The 24,996-nt window shown below is 43.9% G+C and overlaps 1 protein-coding gene across 18 annotated transcripts in view; it reads right to left on the reverse strand.

Moving 5' to 3' along the window:
• The window catches only part of RAD54L2 (RAD54 like 2), a 115,275-nt gene that overhangs the window by 18,184 nt on the left and 72,095 nt on the right, over window positions 1-24,996 (reverse strand). For all 18 annotated transcript variants that reach the window (XM_081525245.1, XM_081525249.1, XM_081525244.1 and 15 more), the window contains 11 exons: window positions 9,226-9,427; window positions 8,163-8,302; window positions 7,574-7,690; window positions 7,023-7,249; window positions 6,049-6,231; window positions 5,775-5,908; window positions 4,115-4,311; window positions 2,724-3,066; window positions 1,840-2,017; window positions 412-663; window positions 81-199 (listed from right to left, as the gene is read on the reverse strand). In XM_081525245.1, coding sequence (XP_081381371.1) covers window positions 81-199; window positions 412-663; window positions 1,840-2,017; window positions 2,724-3,066; window positions 4,115-4,311; window positions 5,775-5,908; window positions 6,049-6,231; window positions 7,023-7,249; window positions 7,574-7,690; window positions 8,163-8,302; window positions 9,226-9,427 — 2,092 coding nt within the window. The remainder of the gene's footprint in view (window positions 1-80; window positions 200-411; window positions 664-1,839; window positions 2,018-2,723; window positions 3,067-4,114; window positions 4,312-5,774; window positions 5,909-6,048; window positions 6,232-7,022; window positions 7,250-7,573; window positions 7,691-8,162; window positions 8,303-9,225; window positions 9,428-24,996) is intronic.

The raw sequence follows: 24,996 nt of genomic DNA on the forward strand, positions 1-24,996 counted from the left end.
TGCAATCCTGGACAGTCTCAGGCTGCAGGGGCTATGTCAGTCTTTACCAAAGACACACACTAGGGAATTTCTTTTCCTACCTGAACACAAGGATCTTGTCTCCAAGCTTCACACTTTCCTCAATCAGGTGGAAAAGCAGTACCATCTTGGGAGAGTTCTCTAAGACACCAGTTTGGTAATTAGTCAAAAGGTCCTTGGCCTGTAGGAGAGGAAATGAGGCAGCTTGGAGCAGGCCGTAGCCAGACTACTAGAAATACAATTCTCACCCTCAAAGGCAGTAGCTCACAGGCAACCTGAATAGGTCCCTGCATAGACCTTAGCGGACAGTACACTGTGCGTGCCCTACCCTCTCCCCACGAAGGCTCTCTGCCACCCCCTTTCAGCAGCGGTTTATGGATCTGCCTGACTCACCCATTCATATGTGACAATGTTGTTGCCTCGCTCCTGGAAAGGGTTGAAGCCGACCCCTTGGAGAAACTTGCTGTTGGTCGCCTCTCCCATTGAGGAGGCCAGGGCGCTGTCCTCCACCTTGCCTTTTGTTCCCTGTGACGGGCAGCGGGCACTAGTTCCTGCTGAACCAAGCTCTTCCACGTCCAGGTCTTGCTCATTGGCCAGGTTCTCCTTCTGAAGGGCTTCATACAGCACGTCGGGGTGATTCCAGATCTGAGGTTCAAGTTAAAGGGGAGGTAGCACAGGGCAGAGAACAATCTAAGGGTGTCCCAGGGAGTCTGGAAACAGGCACTTGCCCACACACACCTCCCACAGCACCCACTGTCACACCCCAGATTAAAGTCTCCCCAACCCCATCATAGCCAAAGAGCCTCCACATTTTCACTAACCGACTCTGATTTCCATGATACATGAATGGGAGAATTCACACCAGGAGGCATGCCAGTATGTTTGGTACATGACCAAAAAGGCTGTCACAAGTCTTGCATTCTTCTTTAAACAAGAACATTCCTGTTTCACCATGTGGTTACAGTCAAGTACTGTATGAAACTATGTAACAAGACCAATCTCTCCTATGAAAAAATGTTTCCAACTTAAGATGATGATCAACTGTAAGTCATTTCAGGGACATTCTTGGCAGGAATTGAGAATTCCTGAGGAAAGGGGGTGGTGTTGGGGTGTGTGTGAGAAGGGTACACCAGCACCAAAGCATCCTCACAGACCATGTCTGCTTTAGCTTCCTGGCCCTGATCTAGGAAATATTTTGAAAGTCATCTGTCCCCAGACACACACCTTCAGCTGACTTATTAGAGCAGTGGGAATAATATCCAACAAGGTTAGTTGAGCGCTGTCAAAGAAACAGATCCCTCGTGAGGCACCTGAGAGCATCTGGCCAAGTCAAAGACAAGCCAGGGTTCGTCAGCCTGTTCACAAGGCCCAGTGCTAAAGATACTTAGGCTCTGCTGTCCCCAAACCATCTCAAGCATTATCAGAATGAAACAGATCTCAACCTGATTAAACACAGAATTAAATGGAAGGTATTTCTAATAACGTGCGTGTCTAAGCTATATATTTCTTGAATCCTGATTACACTAGCAGTCAACAACTCGGTCCCACGATGTTCCTCCAATCACTCCATGTCTCAGTTGAAAAAAATCAGTGAGAAAGGAAGTGATTTCTCAAGCTTGGTGTAAGAAGCTGTGCAGCTGCACAACTGCAAGGGGCACCATTTACATTATAGTCTACGAGTGGTACGCCGGGGAACTGCTTTGCCTCAGAGCCCTCAGTGCAGTGAACTTCCTTTATCAAGGATTCCCAGCAGTCATGACTCCCTTGGGACTATGAGCATCCTTAGTCTGTATCTTAGTATTCCCCGAGGCCTCAACACACCTTGCAGCACACACAGAAAGCCTTGAGAGGGTTCAGCCCCAGCCAGCCGCTGCTACCACAGTCCCGGAAGCGGTCCATGAACTGTGTGTACAAATCTCGCTGGATCTTAGAGAGCCGCACCAGGATCACATTTTCTTCCTTGGCAGGGAGATGAATCTTCAGCACAGTGTGGCCTCTCCTACAAAGGTACAGATGGGAACTGACAAGGCAGTGTGGCCAGGAGGTGTCAGTGCAGGATAGCAACAGAACCCTGCGTCAGTGCCACACATCCTTCTTCAGGACCTCAACATTTACCACAGCCTTGTAATAATGAGGACTGGCTCAGCAACCATCAGCAACAAACTTATTTTGAGGATAAAAACTACAGCAAAGAGGCAGAGTGACCTGTCCCAGGTGACTGAATGAGAGACAGAGACCAGGGGAATAACCTGACCTAGGGCTGCTTCTCTAAGCTTTCTCCACACACGCCATCTTCACAAGGAAAAACAAGGGATTGCTTCAGGCTGGCCAAACCTACATCTTCTAAGGTGCTGAAACTGGTGAGGCCATTTCCCTGAAAACCATTTTATTCTTTCACTCAAGTCATTGGCATGGTAGCTGTCTCTTGCTTCTCTCAGCAAGTAAGGCAGATATCCCTAGTAACTTCACAGATTAACTTCTGAGAGATGCATTTCTGGGCCAGACTTTCAGAGACTGAACTACTGGATATCCACCATCTATTACCTGCTCAGGTAAAGCTATTCAGTAAAAGCAGAGGTTTACTACTGCCCTATGAGAGAAAGGGGTCCTCCCACCGTAACCACCTTCCCCCTTCAGGAAAGCCTTGAGGGGTCTGTTCCACCAGGACACTCCATGGATTTGGAAAATCCCTGAGGATGGCTCACCTCTGCACGAAGCCTTCCAGGAGGCTGTGCAGGACATGGCTACGGTATCGCATGAGGCGGACGTCCTGAGGTGTGCTGTCAATACACTGTCCATTCAGGATGGGGCGCTCAAACATGTTGCTGAACTCCTGCCGGGTGCCGAGAAAGTCTGGGCGCACAAAGTCCACCATGCACCAGTACTCGATGAGGTTGTTCTGCAGGGGGTACCCAGTCAGCACCACCCGGCGGCGGGAGCGAATGTTCTTCAGGGCCTGGGAGGTGCTGGCCTGGCAGTTTTTGATGCGGTGTCCCTCGTCACAGATCACCACATCAGGGCCAGGGCGGCATAAGGCCTTCTCAAACTCTAGGGAGGGAAGAGGATCCGGAGTAAGAGGGTGAGAGGGCTTGCTCTTAGTCAACAATATGAGAAGGAGGGGTGCACCCTGGAGGAGACAGAAGAAATGAAGGAAGCAGGAAAGCAAGAGTCAGCCCCCAGTGGTGAAAGGGAGCCAGCCATTCCAGTTCCTGTGCATCTGGTGTGACACATGACCCTGGCCTACTGACTCTTGCAATACATATCCCTTTTCTCTCTTTCCTTTCAGGCTAAGAATAAAACTGAGTTGCATTCCTAGGGCTTACACCAACTAGGTAGCAGACGGCCTGACTTTCAGAGTACTAGTCTAAAGGATTAAAAATGAATCTGGATGATTCTGATGGGAATAACCTAGACATTTCCATAGGTTCTCATCACTGTCTTGGCGCCACCTGAGAGCTGGCTGGTGGGAGCTAACTAAAGGACAAGGTCTTCCTGGAGTTACCTGCCACTCATTGCTAAATGTCAAAGTCAGCCACAGAAGCGAACAGAGAAAACAGAATCTCATAGATGAAGAGATCTATGAAATGAAACAGGCTCTGAACCTTAAAAATACTTTTTTCCCCCAAATAGGCCAAGGCCCCTCAAACGAGAGAAGAGAGCTAAAACTATGAGAAGAATGGCTTTCACCAAAAAGAAAACTGTGATCAATTCTTTTATAAATTCACACAAACAATACTACTACTACTCCTCTGTGTATTAGTAATTTAAATACTTTACAGCTTCTTAATGCTGTCTCAGAACATTCTGAGAAGCGGTAAAGGGAGCAGCTGCTCTTCTAATTGTTCTGTGAAGACACACAGGAGTCTTGCCCAAGCCAGTCTGTGGCCTGGCCGACCCAGAATTCCACTGTCTGCAGAGAAAGCAGGACCTTCCAAGAACCACTGGCCAGAGCCAGTCCTACCTCAGGGACCAGGATTTCTGGTTCATGACCACACAACTCACATCAATAATGCTTCCCATGTGATTAGGTACTAGAGCAGATACTACTTCTTTTCCCCAAGTCACCCCCTAGAATATCCCCAGAGAGGCCACCCACCTCTTCGAAACTCCTGCTGTCGGTCTTCCTCATCCAGATCAATGATGACCGGGTGAGAACGTTTCTTGGCTTTCTTCGGTCTACTTGTGGCAAAGGATTTCTTCAGGGTGAGGAGCCTGTACATTTCGTACCCCATCAGCAGCACCCCTCCCTCTGACACCCAATCAGCCATCACTTTAGCACGAGCTGCCATTGTCCTGCAAGAGTGAACAGAAAGAACACATTATTGCTTCCCCGGCTCTGCAGGAAGAACTCCTCACAGTCAAAGCTGTGCTGATGTACAGTCACAAGTCCTTCTCACCACAGACTTCATGCGGCAGCATCACAGGGCTGGCCAGCTGCCCAAGGACTTTCCCACCATTATAGACATACTAACTGCACTGAGGATGGACTAGGTCGCTGGTGATGGTTAAACAGCAAAAACCAGAAATTCAATGTTACGAGTAAAAGTGACAATCCTCTTAGATGTACACATTGTTGTTCAGACACTAAGTCGTGCCTGACTCTGAGACTCCATCAACCGCAGCACACCAGGCTTCTCTGTCCTTCACTTTCTCCCAAAGTTTGCTCAAATTCATGTCCACTGAGTCAGTGATGCCAACCAATCATCTCATCCTCTGCCACCCCCTTCTCCTTTTGCCTTCCGTTTTTCCCAGCATCAGGATCTTTTCCAGTGAGTCGGTTCTTCGCATCAGGTGGGCCAAAGTATACATGCATGACTATAATACTACATTTGAGGGAAAACTGCAAGTTATTATCATAATAAATACAAAGTAGTAAAAGCAAGGGCAACATTCTGGATTTCACCTGCCCAGGCCCTGGTGAATGGAGAGCCAAGGACACACAGTAAAGAAAAAAGAATAGCTGAGACCAGATGCCACTAAGCACATCCCTCTCCTTCTGAACAACTGAGCTCTGGCTCTATTTCATTAACTGTACGTGGACTGACAGTCCTGAAATCTAGAAAAGAGCAGGTCATCGGCGACCTATGGAACCACCCACAGTCTCTTCATTTTCATGTGTGTGACCAAACATTACAAAAGATGACTTCCGCAGAAAAGGAAGTCTACTTTCTCAGTTATCCATATCAACAAGGGGGAAGGGTGGCATGGATAGCTGGCTTGGATCAGGATCAGGATATAGGTTTAAATTTCCGGAAAGCAGGTTGAATTTACAGAATGGGAACATAAATCATTATATTTAGATCTAAAACAAACAAACAAAAAAAATGGTTTGCATCTTTTAAAGATTGGAAGTTGTACCGTTAAGGGTCAAATATAGATTAGTGCTTACAAGAAGAGATTGATGGTTAGGTTTCTAATACAAGATGAATGTAAAAGGAGAAAAGATAGAAGACGTAAAGTTTCATGCTATCATGTTGAACTGTACGCATGGGAAAATGTGACCATCCACACAGATTTTTCAGGATTATAAAAACATCTTCGAGCAGAATACAAAAATTTCTGTGCTACATTAACTCTGACTATTGAAAAACTAGGAAGAGAAAAAATGAGTAGCAAGAAGAGAGAGGGGGATACATCAAGAAACCAAAAGGAATCTGGAAGGACAAGGCACATACCCTGAGAGATTGACTGCCTTGACTCCAGACCCTGGGAAGAAGTCTACAAGGAAAAGGGCGGAGGGAGGGCAGGCCACCTACTTGTGCTCATCATTCAAGATGTGAACTTTAAAGAACCGAGGCTGGACTTCTTCAGGCTTATTGTCAGCTGGAAGGGCTTCAGGAGCTGGGAGCCACATGTTGAACTCTGCCAGCCAGTTCTGAAGAGTATTAACCTGTCAGAAAGTTAAGTCCAAAAGGGATGTTTTAGGGAAGAAGCTCGGAGCTGAGCCTACCAGGCTTTTTAGTGCCCAGTAAGGCAGGACCCCAGAGCTCTGCAGAAGCATGAGCAAGTGGTGCCCACCCCAACACTTACCGGCACAATGGCAAGGACAGTTTTGGCTGGCGTGTGGCGGAAGAGAACGTCGACGAAGGAGATCACTTGCAAAGTTTTCCCCAGACCCATGCTGTGGGCCAGGATACAGCCAAAGCCACTACTGGTCTTAAATCTCTCCAGGGACTCAACCAGGTTATCGTAGAGGAATCGGATCCCTCCAATCTGACAGGGAACAAACACAAACAAATATCTCTGTATGGCAAAGACCAAGGGTCTAGTGTACTTTCTTTGGAACTAGTCAAAATTAAGTAAATGAGCAGACATTAGACCAGACAGCTGGTGTGAGTAGCTATAGAAGTTTCCCAGATCCCTGGCTAGTTTCTTGACCACTGACATTCTTCTTGGAGAAAACAGAAAAAAGCATTGACCTAGTACAGCAGCCCATCTGAGGCAAGAATCCTGACTACCAAACTCCTGCCTGGGCCTTTCACTCAGTCTTGGTCTGGCTGCCCTTGGTTGCTTACTTCAAGGGAGCCCATTCCATGAGGAGCAGTTCCCACTGTTAGTGTTCTTCTGTTGAGTCAACCTCTGCCTCCTGGAGCTTTTATTCACTGGTCCTACTTCTGGTTCTAGGTCAACACAAACTACTCTGACCCCTCCTATCAGAAAGTCTCTCAGACTTTTGAGTCTCACACCCCTCCTGGAGCCACAAGTTCCCACCCAAGGCACTGCTCTTCAGAGAGTATCTTGATCAGTCATCTCACAGGAGGTGGCTCAAGATTATTAACCCAAGAGATTAGCACCTTTTACACGGCAGGGCATGTCTCAGGGTTGTCCCTTCCCACCCATCAAAAATCCTGAAGCATCAACCGCTAGGAGGAAGAATCAATCAGTAGCTGCTCATGGTACCAAACAAGTACTTCATAGGCTGTGATGCTAACAGCTGCCAGCAGGTGATGTCCACAGCAAGGAAGCTGAAAGGAGACAGAGAAGAAAATCCAGATTTACTGTACCTGATGAGGTTTCACCGCCCGTGCCAACTGAGGGGCCAGGAAGACATTCTCCTCCTCCGGAGGGTGGTTCAGGTTGACAAGGACCCGCCCCAGAGCATCGCGCTGATTTAAGACGTCATTCACATGGGTGCCACCCTTCTCCTCTTCCTCATCCTCCTCACTGACAGACTCACTGCTGTCCACAATGTGCAGAGTGTCCTCCTCTCCAGAGCTCAGTTCAATCACCTCTGAGACAGCCAACAAAGTAAAATGGAAACAAAGACTCAGGGAGCAGATATCATTTACTGCAACTTAAGGTAAGGGAGCATGGAAACAAAGTTAGAACTTGTTACCGTTCATAAAAATTTTGATTTTTAATTTTTCTCTCTTCCAGCTTCAAGTTAAGACAAGGGAAAAACTTATATTTACCAAGGAGACTCAGGGAAATCTGTCACGGTAAGACCCTAAATGGAATGAGGAAGGACGGAACTCTTCTACACGGAGGTAAAGCCAATCTCTCGGGGTGAACACTGGGTCGGGAGGAAGGAGGGGCAGCTCTGGCTCCATCTTACCATCTCGACTGCTTTTTTCATCCTCGCTGCCACTGCTACTGTCCAAACAAATGACTTCCTGGGTCAAGACCCGAGGAGGCAGTTGGGGACCATCACTTGCTCTTAAGACAATTTCCTCTGGCGGGAGGAGGGGAGAGATTGAAGGGAATGTTAAGACCACATTTAGCTGAAACATATTTTCCAAAATCATTTGCCCTCCTCCTCCTGTGTTGTTCTTGGGGGGACCATCCCCTGAGGAGACAAGTAGAGGACATCTTAAAAACCTCAACCCTCTTCCCAAATTTCCTTTTCTCTACCGGCTCTTACTTCTAGCACTCACCTGACCACTAGAAAATGTCCTAATCCTTTGGTACGTTAAGATGCAGAGTTATGGGGGAAAATCTAAATAAGATCAATTTGAGGAAGTACATTTTTATCCATCTTAACTTTTCAAACGAGATCCTTCTGCTCGTGTGCTTCTTAGAAAATGAATGGACTGAAAGGATTCCTGAGAGGCCACTATCTGATTCCAGATCTGTCCTTGACACTGTGCACACCGAGGGTCTCTCCTCCTGGGCGCAGGGCCCCTCCTGCCCCCTCCACAGCTTACCGGGAAATAACTCGAGGGGGACAGTGGGAATGGGGGCTGCGTAATCCTTTCTCTGCTGCTCCAGGCGCTTCCTTCTTTCCAATTCTTCCTGTTGTGCTGCTTTGGTAACTGGCTCCAACTGATCCTCCCGGAGCAGCTTTCTAAACATTAAAATAAGAGCGAGCGCTTCAGTTCACTTGTGGTTGGGTAAGGTAATGTCAAGCTAAAGAGGGAAATAATCACTGCTGGGAGAAGCTGTGTCAGTACCACTACATCCATGCAGCAGATAAGGTAAAAAAAAAAAAACATACATAGGACTTCAAGGCTCAGGTGCTTTTGGGCTAATATGTTTTTCATATTACTTAACTTTCTGACAGATCACCCCGTTGACTCATTTCGGTATCTAACAGATCAAGAGTGAAATACAGTAATATGTGATCCACAAAGCTGGAAAGCAGTACAAAAGACAGAGTTGCTATATGGGAAAATAGGACTGTGGATGATTTTGCATACTTATTTCCCAAACTTAGAGTACGTTTTCAAGTTGTCATTCTGTTTAGAAAAAGATGTGGGTAGGAGGAGAAAAATATCCTTTATCTCCTTTCAAGAGGAAAACTGTCATGGGTAGAAGAAAGGACTGCTGGGGATTTGGACAGGTAAGGAAGTCCACATCTGCTGATCTCTTAGGTTAAAGAAGAAGCCTTGGTTTGGACTAGACAATCCTCTTCCAACTGATGTTGAGTTCTGAGAAGATAAGAACTCAAACTCTTTTATCTCCTTGTATTTGGAAACATAAGAAAAAAATAAAGGAAGTAACAGACTCCAACCAGAGCATCCTATGGATGCCTTCCTGGTGCTCGAGTGCCACTCGCATCTGCTCTCCATCCTCAGAGAGTCCAGACCCAGTGGTCCTGAGTTGCAGCTTCACTATTAATTGGGGCACATAGCCTACATTTTTCTCCTTGGGAAATAGGACTCTCCTGATCAAACCAGTCCTTCTTCAAAGGCTGTTCTACCGACAGCCTTCAAATGAAGGTAATATTTCTACTCCCTCCCTTCTCCTCTCCCCCAGAGCATAGCTCACCGTATGTTTCTTCTCATGTGGGAGGGTTTCTGAGCTCTCTTCTTTTTGGGGTCCTCGGAGGCAAGGCTCTTGCCTTGGTGGTGCCTAAGCTGCTCTGAAGGCTCAGACTGAGATGAGGTAGTTGAAGTGCACCGCGGTGGCTGCTGCCCATCTTCTTCCAGCTGGGCACATTCAGTACCACACATGTCTTCCAGGGATGGGTCTGAAGAGACAAGTGGAAAGAGGTGCCAGGGATCAACTTTACTGGAGGAAAAGTGGGTTCTGATGCCAGCCACGCCAGGGTCAGATCTCAACTCAGTAACTTATTAGCAGGTGAGCTAAGAAGGCAAGTTACATCTCCCTGAACCTCAATGGACTTACCTATAAAATGAGGACAGTAATTTCCACACTTGAGAGCTGTTGTGAGGACTAAATAGAGGGCATGCTTAAAACCAAGCCTGGCCCAGAGTAGGCTCACAACAAATGTGAGCCATCACTCTTGGTGTAATTTAGCACTATGTTCAGAGTGAGGAAGTGTCAGGGCCTCAGACCGCTCAGAAAGGGACACTGAGTTCCAAATACAGCTCACACTCACTTGTATGACTCTAAGCAAGTCTCATCTGGCCAACAGGGAGACTACTCCTCCCTTCAGTGCCTTCAAGTGTTCATTCAATTCGCCACCCATTTAATGAGAGCTCACAACATGGCAGGTACTGTCCTAGATGCTTCAAGGAATATTTATAAGATTCCTTCCCTTCCAGGAGTTTGTCTTCTAGACATAAGGCAAGGTGTGCTAAATACCACTACCACAAGAGGGGCAAGGCAACTCAAAGTCGAAGGTACCATATTTGAGCCAGAAGTAATTAGCTAAGCCAAGAATAATTGTGTTAGGGTCATAGGAATATGAAAGGTACTATTTCATAGGATAATCACACAAGGAATTATATGAAAGGTAAAATGTAAGTGAGAACTTAAAAGGTGAACAGAACATCTAATGGTATATTATTGCCTTCAGGATGGGGGCCAAGTGGGAAGAAATTCCTGGCAGAGGGAATGTCATTTGTGGTATCGACCACCAGCAAGAACTGGGGTTGGGGTGGGAGGGTCCCTGTGCACACCCCTCTCCTCATCGGCTGAGCTGCATTCTGTTCATGGGATGGGCAGGTCCTGCAGTCACTCAGACCTGTCCCCACATCTGCCAGAGCCTCCCAGATACAAGCTCTACACAACCAAAAGGTCTTTTCCAAAGGTAAGAGAGGTTCAAAACAAGAGCAGAAGTGCTGCAACTTGGGTGCTCTAGTCCATGCCACTTGGCTCTCAGGCAGCAAGGACTCAGGAAGTCTGGCCTTTTGGTGGGATTGTTTCTGTTTGTTATTTTGGATTTACCAGTTTTCCACTAAAGTCCTTTTTCTGTTACAATAGGATCCTATCTAGGATAGATATCACATTGCATTTAGCTTTCAATGTCTTTTCAGTCTTCCCTAACTGTGGCAGCCTATTCTGGTCTTTCACGAACTTGATTTTCTTTTTTTGCCCACACCACGTGGCTTGTGGGATCTTAGTTCCCCAATCAGGGATCGAATCCAGGCCCAAGCAGTGAAAGCGCTGAGTCCTAACAACCAGACTACCAGGGAACTCCTGACCTTGATACATTTTTGAAGAATACTGGTCAGGTGGCTTTGTAGACTGTCCCCAAATTTCAGTTTTTCTGATGATTAGTTTGGGGGTTATGACTTTTAGGAAAGAATATTACAGAGGTAAAGTTCTCTTCTCATCACGTCTGATCAGGGTAATGATATCAACATGAGTTATTCCTGGTGACATTAACCTTGAAGTGGTGTTTACTGGACTTCTCCACTGTAAAATTACTATTTTTCCCCTCCCATACTTTATTCATAAGAGGCCAATCACTAAGCCCAGCCTACATTCAGGGGGAAGAGAATTACACTCCATTTCCTGGACAGAAGGGCATCAAAGAATTTCTGGACTTATGCTAAAACCACATACCAAAGAAAAAAAAAAAAGAACAGAGTTAAAACAAAAACCATAAACACACACAGACACATGTTTGGGGTGGGAGGATACTTTGAGGCTTTGAGAACACAAATATTCTCAAAAGTTTCATCCACTAATTTTAACATTCATCAGTGGATTCTACCTAGAGCAATCATTACAGTGGTGTTCTAACAGTGGTTTTCTATTTTCGTCTTTCCTTCCACACTTCTCTGGAATTTTCCTGTAAGGGGTATTTGTCCCTTCTCCCTCATTTATATATTCAACACTAAAAAAAATATATCAGTATGGACTCGAGAAAAAACATTTAACCCCTGTAGACTTCGGTAAAGAGAGGCCAGGGAGGCCATACACCTCAATGAGTGAACCAGTAAGTGGATGCACTCAAGCTGAAAAAAGACGTACCCTGGGTCATCATCCTATGAACTTAACCACCAAAAAATACCAAAGGGCCGTCTCATCAGTCAGTGACTGAGTAAGAGAATCATGAGTGTCCCAGATACTGTTACTGCTTACCTTACCCGGCTTGATGTAGCCCCAGGCCACCCTGATACCATTCTGGGTTCCTTATGGTCTCTTTCATGTTGATGCCCGATTCCAGAACAGCACAGAGTTGGAAACTAATGTTTCCCAAGAGATGACAGAGCAAATGGGCTCCGTATGGACACTGGAGCCGGATTGCTGGGTTGTAAACACCAGCTCTGCCCCTTGTTACAGCCTTTCTGTTCCAAAAGGGAATGACAACTGCGTGTTATTCCTCAGCCTTAGAGGACTATGGAGATGATTATATGAGGTGGCCTAAATAAAGTGCTAAGACAATGCCTGGCACACTGTAAACACCATGTAAAACTGCTGCTGCTTTTACTATGACTATCATTAGTCCAGGTACAAAGAATGGGTTTGGTTTATTCTCTTCTTTCTTTCCTACAATAATTCTACAAGGTGAATTTTGCTCCCCTCATTCTAGTCCCACCCCCCTTTCTAAATATGATACACTGAAGCACTAAAAAGTTAAAAAGACTTGCCTATGGGTATACAGGAAATAAGCAGAAAAACAGGAGCAGACAGTTAAAAGGATGAACTTTGTAGTCAGGCAACCCTGGTGGTGAATCTTGGCTCTGTCATTTATTAGCTCTATGTTCATGAGGTCAACTTCTCTGAGCCATAGTTCACATTTGTAAAATGAGGATGTAAATAGTTCTCTCATGGAAAATATTATTCTTTATCAGTCTGCTGAACTCCATGGAGCTCCATACTCCCACAGCCACATTCAACAGTCTGGGAGCACACAGAGCTCTGGGGCTTGGGCAGTCATGCTGGGCAGCAGTATTTATTTGTGTGGAGACCTCAAACTTCAATTATACATCCTAATCAAAGCTCAGAAATAAGAAAGGAAAGAAGTAGAACTGACATATGCAAAGTGCATTTTCATGTTAGAAAATGAGTATTTTTACAAAACACACACCCCACATTCTAAATCTTTCCACTTGACACTGCCACAAACCAGACCAGTTACCTCTCTTGTCCCCTTGCTTTTAACTTAGCCTAACATAAATTTGGGTATCTGCTATGTACCAGGCCCCGTGTCAAGGCACAATGGAACGGTCCTTATAAGGAAACATGTACATACCCTATACAGTGGAGCGCGTTACAGCAGTAACACCTGAGGAAAGGACATCGAATCCAACCTTGCCTATCAGCGGTTAATGGGGGCACTTCCTTGGGAAACCTGAGACCTAGGTTTAATCTAACAGAATGGATAAGCACCAGCTAGTAAAAGAAGAAAAGAACATTCTAGATAGAGGAGCATAAGCAACAGGAACAGAGACTCTAAACAAGGTGGAATGGTTAGGAAAGTACATGCAGTTCAACACTGGCTAAAGTGAATTAAGCAAAACCGCAGCAGGAGTGGCATTCCAACAACTCTGTAGCTTGACCTACACACCAATTTCCACTCAGGGCTGGGTTGGCACACTTCAAGTTAGTGTTTTGCTGGGTCCTCTGACCTGGTTAGATAATGACCTTTGATGCTCTCCTGGCCTTAAGGCCTTTTGATTTTGTTTCTATTTCACAAGCAAATTTATTGAGTAACCACTTGGAGGAACAGCTGGAGGCAAGGTTAGAGAATAGGCAGGATAGAGTCAGAGTATAGTGGGCAGGCAGGCAAAGGGTTTGATCTTCATATGCTGGGTAGTGCAAACTTGTTGCCAACTATTGTATTTATTTCTTCTGGTTTCTGCCTTGCAGAGTGGGCTGTCCCTGGGAGGGGGAAGAACAAACTGGATAGCCTTTGAATGTCACAAATTCACTACCTAACACTCCAACTTGTGAGGCCTGGCTGTGAATTTCTGTCTGGCAGGGGTTAAATGTAGCCAAGCACAGTGGCAATTTTCAAATGATCAAACACAGTAGATATAATTTTCATGCACAAAGAGTTCAGACACAGGTTTCCCCTTTCCTTTATACACAGGACACAGGTCTAAATCAGTTTCTTACCACCTACCATTCTTTGAATGCATCCTCAGCCTCTGTGTTCAACAACTACCATTTGCTTGTTAAAGTGGCTCTAGTTTACAGATGTGCCCAGATATGCTAGTATTTAAAGTCTGCTGTCATGGAAGTCAGTGTTTTACAACTGTTTCGTTACTGCTTCATGACACTTACTGTGAAGCTTCTGGTTTCTATATAGCATTATAACATATACCAATGGTCCCCAACCTTTTTGGCACCAGAGACCAGTTTGGTGGAAGACAATTTTCCCACAGACCAACGTGAGGGGGAGATAGTTTCTGGATGATTCAAGCGTATTACATTTATTGTGCACTTAATTTCTATTATTACATCAGTTCTACTTCAGATTATCAGGCATCAGATCCTGGAGGTTGGGGACTCCTGATATACACTACGTCTTAAACTAATTTTAATAATAAAACTGTTATTTCAAAATTAATATAATTGATTTCCCTGAGTCAAAATATAACTTTTCACTGTGCTCTTTTGTACCTTCTAAATATCGAACCATGTGAATTTACAACCTACCCAAAATCATTAATTTGACTTTCAAAGAATAGCTCACCCCAAAATTCTAAAATATAATCCACCAAAAGTCACTGAGGAAAAAAGATCAGAGTCAACAAAGAAGTAGAGGCATGTGCTTTGACAAAGGAAAATTAGTGTCTTCAGTGGTTTAAAAGTCAGTGACTATTACCACCCAAGCTCAGGATCATGGAATCAGATCTGGTGACAAATACCTCTGAACTTTCTCCCTCATGCAAGTCAGCTGAGAGCAGTAATCATCAAAGTTATATAAACACCAACAAACACTTACATAAGCTTCTCAGGAATGAGTTATAAACCTCACCATAACAAATATGATAGGCAAACAAGTAGTTTTGGAAAAAACTAAAAAAAACAAAAAAAAACAAACCCTACATTTCACTCACAAGGGGTAAGGCACAAACACTTCTAGGGCCTTTTCTCCAGCTATTCCATTTCTTCTTTTGCCTCAATCTTATCTGTATAAACAAAGATCAGTGGATTCCAAGTCTTACCACGTACCTCCTGACATGATGTGGAAGGATATATACACCACAACCTATGATGTATGCATGTCCAAACACTGAACCTGAATCTGAAAACACCTAGATATCGCATTCCCAGTTTGCAAAAATAGAGGGAACAAAGGACTATGTTAAACTTGATAAACAAGACCATATGGATGCAATCAGCAAAGTCTAGAAACTACAGAACAAGTGAGTCCTTTTCTTCTATCAATAAATTGCAAGAAAAAAAAAAAAGAGGTAGATCACATCTTAGGGACTTCATGTTAGAGAACAGATTAAATACACTCTAAAGTTTTCATAGATAAAAATCTTTAATAGATTAATTTTATAAGTAAATAAATTTTTATTTTATAGATAAATTTTATTTATTTTTATTTATTTATTTTATAGATAAAATCTTACAGTGTTAAGGAACTTCAGTTCAGTTGCTCCAGCTCTTTGTATTCCATGGACTGCAGCATGCCAGGCCTCCCTGCCCATCACCAACTCCCGGAGTTTACTCAAATTCATGTCCATTGAGTTGGTGATGCCATCCAACCATCTCATCCTCTGTCATCCCCTTCTCCTCCTGCCCTCAATCTTTCCCAGCATAAGGGTCTTTTCCAATGAGTCAGCTCTTCGCAACAGGTGGCCAAAGTAATGGAGTTTCAGCTTCAACATCAGTCCTTGCAATGAACACCCAGGACTGATCTCCTTTAGGATGGACTGGTTGGATCTCCTTGCAGTCCAAGGGACTCTCAAGAGTCTTCTCCAACACTACAGTTCAAAAGCATCAATTCTTCGGTGCTCAGCTTTCTTTATATGGTCCAATTCTCACATCCCTACATGACTACTGGAAAAATCATAGCTTTGACTAGATGGACCTTTGTTGGCAAAGTAATGTCTCTGCTTTTTAACATGCTGTCTAGGCTGGTCATAACTTTTCTTCCAGGAGCAAGTGTCTTTTAATTTCATGGCTGCAGTCACCACCTGGAGTGATTTTGGAGCCCCCAAAATAAAGTCTGTCACTGTTTTCATTGCTTCCCCATTTATTTGCCATGAAGTGATGGGACCAGATGCCATGATCTTAGTTTTCTGAATGTTGAGCTTTAAGCCAACTTTTTCACTCTCCTCTTGACTTTCATCAAGAGGCTCTTTAGTTCTTCTTCACTTTCTGCCATAAGGGTGGTGTCATCTGCGTATCTAAGGTTATTGGTATTTCTCCCGGCAATCTTGATTCCAGCTTGTGCTTCATCCAGCGCAGCATTTCTCATGATGTACTCTGCTTATAAGTTAAATAAGCAGAGTGACAATATAAAGCCTTGACATACTCCTTTCCCGATTTGGAAACAGTCTGTGGCTCCATGTCCAGTTCTAACTGTTGCTTCCTGACCTGCATGCAGGTTTCTCAGAAGGCAGGTCAGGTGGTCTGGTATTCCCATCTCTTTCAGAATTTTCCACAGTTTGTTGTGATCCACACAGTCAAAGGCTTTGGCATAGTCAATAAAGCAGAAGTAGATGTTTTTTCTGGAACTGTCTTGCTTTTTTAATGATCCAACGGATGTGGCAATTTGATCTCTGGGTCCTCTGCCTTTTCTAAATCCAGCTTGAACATCTGGAAGTTCATGGTTCACGTACTGTTGAAGCCTGGCTTGGAGAATTTTGAGCATTAGTTTGCTAGCGTGTGAGATGAATGCAATTGTGCGGTAGTTTGAGCATTCTTTGGCATTGCCTTTCTTTGGGATTGGAATGAAAACTGACCTTTTCCAGTCCTGTGGCCACCGCTGAGTTTTCCAAATTTGCTGGCATATTGAGTGCATATTGCTGGCATATTGAGTGCAGCACTTTCACTTTCACAGCATCATCTTTTAGGACTTGAAATAGCTCAGCTGGAATTCCATCACCTTCACTAGCTTTGTTCGTAGTGATGCTTCCTAAGACCCACTTGACTTCACATTCCAGGATGTCTGGCTCTAAGTAAGTGATCACACCATCATGATTATCTGGGTCATGAAGATCTTTTTTGTATAGTTTTTCTGTGTATTCTTGCCACCTCTTCTTAGTATCTTCTGCTTCTGTTAGGCCCATACCATTTTTGTCCTTTATTGTGCCCATCTTTGCATGAAATGTTCCTTTGGTATCTCTAATTTTCTTGAAGAGATCTCTCGTCTTTCCCATTCTCTTATTTTTGTCTATTTCTTTGCACTGATCACTGAGGAACTAATACTTCCAAATAACCCAAAATCGGGGGAAACAGATGAAACAAGACTAGCCCTGTATTCATAATGACTGAAAGAACGTAGCAGGAAGAAAATTACAAAGAACAGAGGAAAACATACTTTAAGAGCAAAAGCAAAACCAAAAGTTGATTCTTTGAAGCATAAATGCCACATCGTCAGAAAGCCACCATCACCACAACCACCACACTGGCTAAAACAGACCCTTCCTGCCTACCCCTGGGGCTTATTCCCTTTTTTTTTTTTTATTGTTTACAAGGTTCTTACCCAGATCTGAAGTTAGTAACCATTCAGCACCTAACCTGTCTCTCCTTTTAGGCTGTACTTCCTTGAAGGCAGGATTCTGTCCATCTCATTCTCCAACGTATCCTTCAAGCCTAATAAAAATGCCAGCTGCCCAACAGACACTCAATAAATGTATGCTAAATTTTTTTAAATGAGCCTGTTTTTATAAAAAAAAAAAAAAAAACTAGAGAAAAATACACACGAATAAAAAATCCACTGAAGTACATTAGTTCCTATTCAGTATGTTTATGTCCCATATCTTCAATACATCATCATTTACGAGCACATATTGAAGTTCTCTATCGACTGAGCTTTCCCTGACTCAATCAATGTCAAGAAAAGCCAATATATTTGCCAATAAATGTTAAAAAGATAAAAACTTACACAAACCAATATGTGATTCACTTTTAAAATAATCATGGAAGCCAGTTTAGGGGGGGGGGGAATTCTGATCCTTGTTGCCCCTTAGGAAGAAATAAATCTTCATAGCACTGATACTAAAAGGAACTCAGTTCAGTTCAGTTCAGCCACTCAGTCGTGAGCGTTTGTTGCTCTCCTCCAGACTGGAAAAGTGGTTTGGGAGCTTTTGACCGGTCAGAAAGGAACTAGAGCATTCTAAATTAAACATCTTTTAAAGTGACATCTGAGATCAAGGGGACCAATATTACTCTCACTTACTCATGAGAGACAACCTAAGGCATGAAGAAAAGAAATGGCCAGCTTTTCCACTGGGCTCTCACAGGGGAAGAGGACAACTGCTCATCATTGTAAAAGATACCAAGACTGTGCAGCAGTTCTCAGTCTCAGCACTGTGGACATCTGGGGATAGATAATCCTTTGTTGTTGGAGGCTCTCTTGTGCATTGTTAGAATGTTCAGCAGCATGCCCAGCATCTCCATCCACTAGATTCTAGTAGCACCTTCCCAGTTGTGACAACCACAAAATATTGCCAACTGCCTCCTACAAGGTGAAATCACTCCCTGTAGAGAACCATTGCTTTTAGCACAAAGTCAAATCACTAAGGAAACAGTTATTTGTAAGCACAACGACACCTCTTTTCAACCCATCTGAAATTCTAGCCCTGTGCTGCTGACAGATTTGATTTTGACTCTACTCAGCATGATGATGAAAATTCTGGGCCATCTCTGCAACCACAGGCAAGAATTACCAAATTCTCAGCAAATCAGTCACAAAGCAGGTACTTCTGAGCAAAGGCAAAGAGAAGACTAGGGTGAAAATCATGAAGAATTCTAGTTTAGTTTCTGAATAAGATATAGAGTTAATGAGAAAACATAAAGTGAATACTTGGCTTTACTAAAATCTTACAGACAAGGTAATTTCTAGAATAATTTCACAAAATCAAAATTTTTTAAGTCTAAATTAAACCCAAGGACGCTGATGGAAACCACATTCCGTTCTTTAAAATATGCCTCTCCTACGTCTTCTCACTTTTACACTCATGAAATAAAAGACTATCAAACAATATGAAAGACTGCTTAAACAGACTACAATAAAATTACAGAATTTTTTTTAACAACAAAGAGCACTGTGAGCAATGTTGAGATAAGTCACAGACCAGATGCTATTAATGACATAAATAGTAAAGGATCAGTATATCCAGAGTACTTACACGAACACTTAAAACATGAAAAGCATCATTACCACAGTCAAAACTGGCATCATTACTTCAGAAATCTGAGCTGACTCTTGAACTATTCCCCCGCTTTCTGCAATCACTCAACTTCATTATTCCATATTCCAAGAAAACATCCACTAACATTCTATGGCTTTATGCCAAACATGAATGCTGAATCACGTACTCAGCTTGATTTCCCCCATTCCTTCCATCCCCCAGAATTCCACCAGCAACCCCACACCCAGCCACCATCACACATTAAGAAGAGAAACCCTGCTGCTGCCTGAGGAACAGAAGGTTGGAGAGAGAGCCAACTCCCATCTGGAAATGGCTGCCACTCTTGAGGAGGCACACACCACCGGAGGCACCTGATGACTGTGGCGAGCGGCAGCCTGCAGCCGCTTCCTGAGGAGACAGCCTTTCCTTCCAGACTCTGCCAACGGCCTCAAGAGACAATAAGCTAGTCACTCTTTCCTCAAGAGTTCTCCAAGAGTCTCTCAACTCTCTCTCTAGGACCAATTACAAAAAGAAATGGGATAGGCATTAAAAAGAGAATGAAATTTTGCCATTTGCAACAACATGCGTGGACCTGGAGGGTATCATGCTTAGTGAAATAAGTCAGACAGAGAAAGACTAATACTGTATGTTATCACTAATATGTGGAATCTAAAGAATAAAGCAAACTAGTAATTTAACAAAAAACAAACAAACTCACAGATACAGAAAGCAAACCAGTGGTTACTAGTGTGGAGAGAGAAGTGGGGGAGGGCAAGATAGGGGTAGGGAATTAGGAGGTACCAGTCACTATGTATAAAATAAATAAGCTACAAAGATATATGGTACAGTACAGGGAATATAGGCAATATTTTATAACTATAAATGGAGTATAATCTATAACATTTTTGAGTCACTATGTTATATACCTGAAACTAACATAATATTGTAAATCAACTACATCCCTGTCTAAAAAAAAAAGAAAAAATTGGCTACGGATATGAATGGGAAAACAGAGGCAATAAATTTTTTTTTTGCTTGTTTCTCAAAGTATGAGCGATCCAACATAGGAGAAATAAAAAGAGAATTAAAGACTCAAGCAAATTATTCCTGGAAACAAGAATCACTAAACGGCCAGTGCTTTTTCCACCTGCATTCAGCACTATGAGGGAGTAAAGTGGATCCGTATGTTGCAACTGCTTGATAGGTGTCAGGGCTGGAGTTGGTTCAAGAGGTATGTCAATCCATACCAGGCTCCCTGCTCTTCTGGAGGGCTCCAACTGGCAGTCTCTCTCAGGAGGCTAGCAGACAATCTCCTGGCATTTCCAGTGAACCTGAGGGCTGAGAGTTAACAGGACCTCTGCACCCACAAAGTGAAGATTTAGGGAGAGGAATGAAGAGAACAAGCCTGCCTGCAACTTCGGGGGACTGTAGCCCTTCCCTCTGGAGTTCAGGCAGGTAAAGCCCCGCATTCTCCTCCTGGAAATCCATTTTGAATGGTGACAGAAGCACAGAACAACACGCAAATCTTGCTATAGGTGCAAACTCCACTAGGGGCCCCTGTAAGTGTGTCCACAACAAACAACAGGAAAATAGGGCACAGAAGGGCACACATGCTGTTCCTTTCGGAGAAGGCAATGGCACCCCACTCCAGTACTCTTGCCTGGAAAATCCCATGGACGGAGGAGCCTGGTAGGCTATAGTCCATGGGGTCGCTAAGAGTCAGACACGACTGAGTGACTTCACTTTCACTTTTCCCGTTCATGCACTGGAGAAGGAAATGGCAACCCACTCCGGTATTCTTGCCTGGAGAATCCCAGGGATGGCGGAGCCTGGTGGGCTGTCGTCTATGGGGTCGCACAGAGTCGGACAGGACTGAAGCGACTTAGCAGCAGCAGCAGCTGTTTCTTTTAAGAGGGAATAGGCAAAGAGTAACACCAACAGCTCAAATTCTGCTACTTTTATTTGAGAGAGGACTTAGGTACACACACTAAGGTGATCATCTTGTGAAATTTGTTACTGTTGTATCTGTTAGCCTAAGAGAGCAGAAGACAGTAAAACTGGTCCTATGAACAAACAAAAGCTTCCCCTGTGAGAGCCCAGTGGAAAGGTGGGGAGGGAGGAGGAGGGGGGCCCGAAATTCACATAACTCAGTTATTTTTTCACTCTACTGATGAAAGCTTTGAAGTACTGAGGCACGACCACAAAACACACACGTCCAGAAGGATTCAGTAGTTGAGAAAGGGCGGGTCTTCCATAAGCGAGCATCAGACATCATGCTGGGAAAGCACAGCAGGCAAGAGAGAAGTAAGGTACCTTTACAAACTCCCAAAATTAGAGAATACTGCTCCAGCACAGAATTTCCTCCACAAAATGCATTCACATATAATTGAAACAGTTAAACGATTCCCATCAGACTCTTAATAATGATAAGAATTTCTGACTTGAGAGTAGAACACAAGGTAGGTTGAGGAGCAGATGCTGCGGAGGGCAGGGCTCAACTGTCAGTTCCCATACCTCAGAGAACAACATTTAAACTCATGCCTTGGCAAAATAATAAACTATTGCATGTCACTGACCTCTTGGACTGTCTCATTAACTTAAACCTTAAATATTAACTCTATGAATGCAAAAGGCTGGAGAGTAAACTCAGACAAAGACAGATAAAGCACTTTCTGACCACATTAGAAATAAGACAAATCTAAAAAAAAAAAAAAAGTTTCCTTAGGGTCACAGAAAATACAAAGACAATATGCATCTATCAGGGAGCACGCTGAGTCTTTGGAACCTAAGTACAACCTCCCTAAGCTGGAGCAGCACTCAGCAGTGGCTCTCCCAGGACCTTTCACTCCACAGGGGAAACACTCTATAGATCTCTAACATATATGATCATTGTCGACGATAAAACCTCTCCTCTCCTCATCTTCAAACATGAATCCTGTGCCTAAAGAAGTTACCTAAATATCCCACTGGACTTCTCTCCATACCGTTGTACTCCCTGGTCTGGATTCCGACACCAGACTCCAAAGGGTCTCCCTGCCTCTGATTACTCCCTCTTCGATCCACACTGCAAAAAGAGAGCTTTCTGAATCTGACCATGTCACAGTCTCCACCCACCCAGGATCTCCTAAAATACCTTAAAGCTGTCCCTTCTACCCATAGGATATAGTCTAAAACACTTAAGGCCTTCCCTGATTGCTGGCATCCAGCCTTCCTTCTGACCACCAAGTACGTCCCTCCAACACCTGTACCCACACACCCTCCACTGCCTACTCTCTAGCCTCAAAAGTACAGTGCTCTCGAGGTCTCAGGCCTTGGCTGAGGCTGTGTCCCTCTTTCCCCACCTCTTCATCTAACAGTTATGTGTTAGACTCTTAATGACTTACTTCTTTCTAACCCATAGCCTCTTTTGAGTCCCCACTTAAAGGTTAGCCTCCAGAATGCCCTCTCTAGGTTTCTTCCTTTTTATTTCAGCATGTGCCCAACTGCTAAGCTGTAGTGTCTGTTAATATAGCTGCAGAGAGAAAGTTAATAGCTGCTGCTGTCTCTCTTGGTAAGCTGCTCAGGGAACTTCATTTAAGCCCGGCACATTCTGCTTCTGTATTCTAAACTGGACCAAAGATTATTTGAAGACTTCACGAGATGATTCAAAAAATACTGAAAAACCTTCTCTTCCAGAGGGTTACTGGGTAACTCTGAAGTCAGGGCAGGCACGGTCACTGGGGAATAGCTGTAGTCCCAGTACAGGTCTGTGGTGAGTCTGCTAGATATGCACCCCACCCCATGCCCCGTCACGCCCAAGTCCATCTAAAACGGCGCTGGTAACTAGCTCTGCTCCCAGAAGCACTGGGGCCCAGCCTACCTGCAATGCTTGTTATCTTTTGGCTAGATTTATTCACGTTACCAGTATTACTCATTCAGTCCTCAAAACAGTAAATACAGGATACTACAAATATTCCCATTGTACAGATGAAAAAAACCTTCCTTCACAAAGCTATTAGTTTGAACTCAGGTGGCTGATCTGGCTCCAGAGTCCCTGCTCTTAGCCACCACCCTACACAAATTCTCCCGCACCCCCATTCCCCTTAAAGTTATAAAAGAAGAAAAGAGAGTTCAGAGAGAGTCACATATGTACTGTGCCTTGATTTACAACAAAGAATAAAACAAAACTCTAATGCAGAGTAGATCAATTAACCATACTGGTGGGGGATGGGGGGAATGAAGCTTGACCCTAACTCACACCACACAGAAATCAATTCCAGATGTATCCGAGACCTAAATGTGACAGTAGAACATGAAACGTCTAGAAGACAACAGGAGAATATCTTCATGATCTTGGGGTAGACAACTATTTCTTATACAAAGCACAAGACAAAAAGGGGAAAAAATGATAAATTTGACTTCATTAAAATTAAAGCATCTATAGATCAAAAATACAATTTAAAAAAGATAAGACTGTAAAAAATACACAAATAAGAGAGTGAAAAATCAGGCAATATAAATGGGGAAGGTGTGTCATGTGTATATATCAAAAAGACATCCAGATATAAAGAATTCCTATAAACCAACTAAGAAATTTGTGAAAGAAAAATGGTAGAAAACATGGGTTCAGGCACTTTACAAAAGTGAAAATGATCGTAAGCATGTGGGAAAGAGCTCAACACCTGAGGTAATTAAGAAAATACAAATTAAAACCACAATCAGATACCCCCCCACCCACCCCTTGGATTGTGGGGAAGGAATGTTAAAGGCCCTATAAAATCACTCTGAACAACAGGTTAAGGTCTGACATGTTTTCCTGATGCAGGTTTACAAAACAGCTCCACCCCCAGCACACTCAAACTCTCTGCCCCTCTGTGTCCCTAAGCCTAGCACACAGAAAGGAAGGACAGGAACAAGTACCAAAATCAGCATTGCTTCATTTCTAACACGGAGGTCATCTAAATACTGACACAAGCTATGCTGAAAAATCAGTCCAACAACAGATATTCAAGCTTTCTCCGAAAAAAAGTGACCCGCTTCTGGGGAAGAAAAGGAAGATAGAAATACAGACTACAAAGATCTGGCTTGAGGGACTTCCCTGGCAGCCCAGTGGGTTGGGACTCGGTGTTTCCACTGCAGGGGGTGCAGGTTTGATCCCTGATCTGGGAACTAAAATCACACAGGCCATGAACCGCAGCCAAAAAAAAAAAAAAGATCTGGCTTGAATCTGTAATTTAAGGAATGCTGCTCGTCATCTATGTTGAGAACAAAACGCTGAAATGCAATAGAATGTTCTATTAACACTGTCTTGTCTCTCTTGGTGCATTCAGTTGCATGGTCTAACTGCTCCCACAGCCTGATTCACAGCCCTTTTCTCTGTTTCAGTGATTCCTCTTTGTTCCTAAAAACATGCCTTCCCTTCCCTGTCTTCATCCAGAACAAGAGAACAACAGATTTAGAATTCAGGTTGCAAACTTTTCATTTTGTGGAAGAGAACCTGAAGGCTAAGCAAGGACTTTCCCAGGATCACAGAGGTGTAGATGAAGACTACTCTGCCTGGTGGGGTGCTCCTCTCCGTCACACACTAGAATGCTGGGCCAAAGGCTTTCCCAGGCCACAGTGACAGCTTGGCTGTAGCCAGTATGGACTGCCACCTATCTCTCCTGCACCATCAGTTTCTCCCTTCCAACCTGATCAGTCCCATTGGCAAAAAGAAAGTTTAAAAGATAACATCTTTTCTCCCCCTGTTCTTGTTTGAGCCCCTGTCACTGCACTGCAACTGATCATTTAGGGCACAAGGACCCCCACACTGCTAAATCCAATGTCAATTCTTAGTCCTCATACTACTAGGACTATTGGTTGCCTTCTAACACAATCGATCACTTCCTTCTGGAAATGATTTTTTTTTCTATCTGGATCCCATTTTCTCTTGGGTCTTCTACTACTTCAGTGGCCATTTCTTTTCAGTCTTCTTTCCTCAATCATCCTCATTCCCTCCCCACTTGTGTTGTCAAGTGCTTCGTCGCTCAGATCATTTCTCTTATTCCTGAAATAATCTTACCCTGTCCTGTGATTTAGGTACCCTTCATATACAGATATGCCC

Source organism: Giraffa tippelskirchi, chromosome 9, assembly GCF_054371585.1.
Source record: "Giraffa tippelskirchi isolate mGirTip1 chromosome 9, T2T-mGirTip1v1.2.pri, whole genome shotgun sequence".
Classification (NCBI taxonomy): Eukaryota; Metazoa; Chordata; class Mammalia; order Artiodactyla; family Giraffidae; genus Giraffa; species Giraffa tippelskirchi.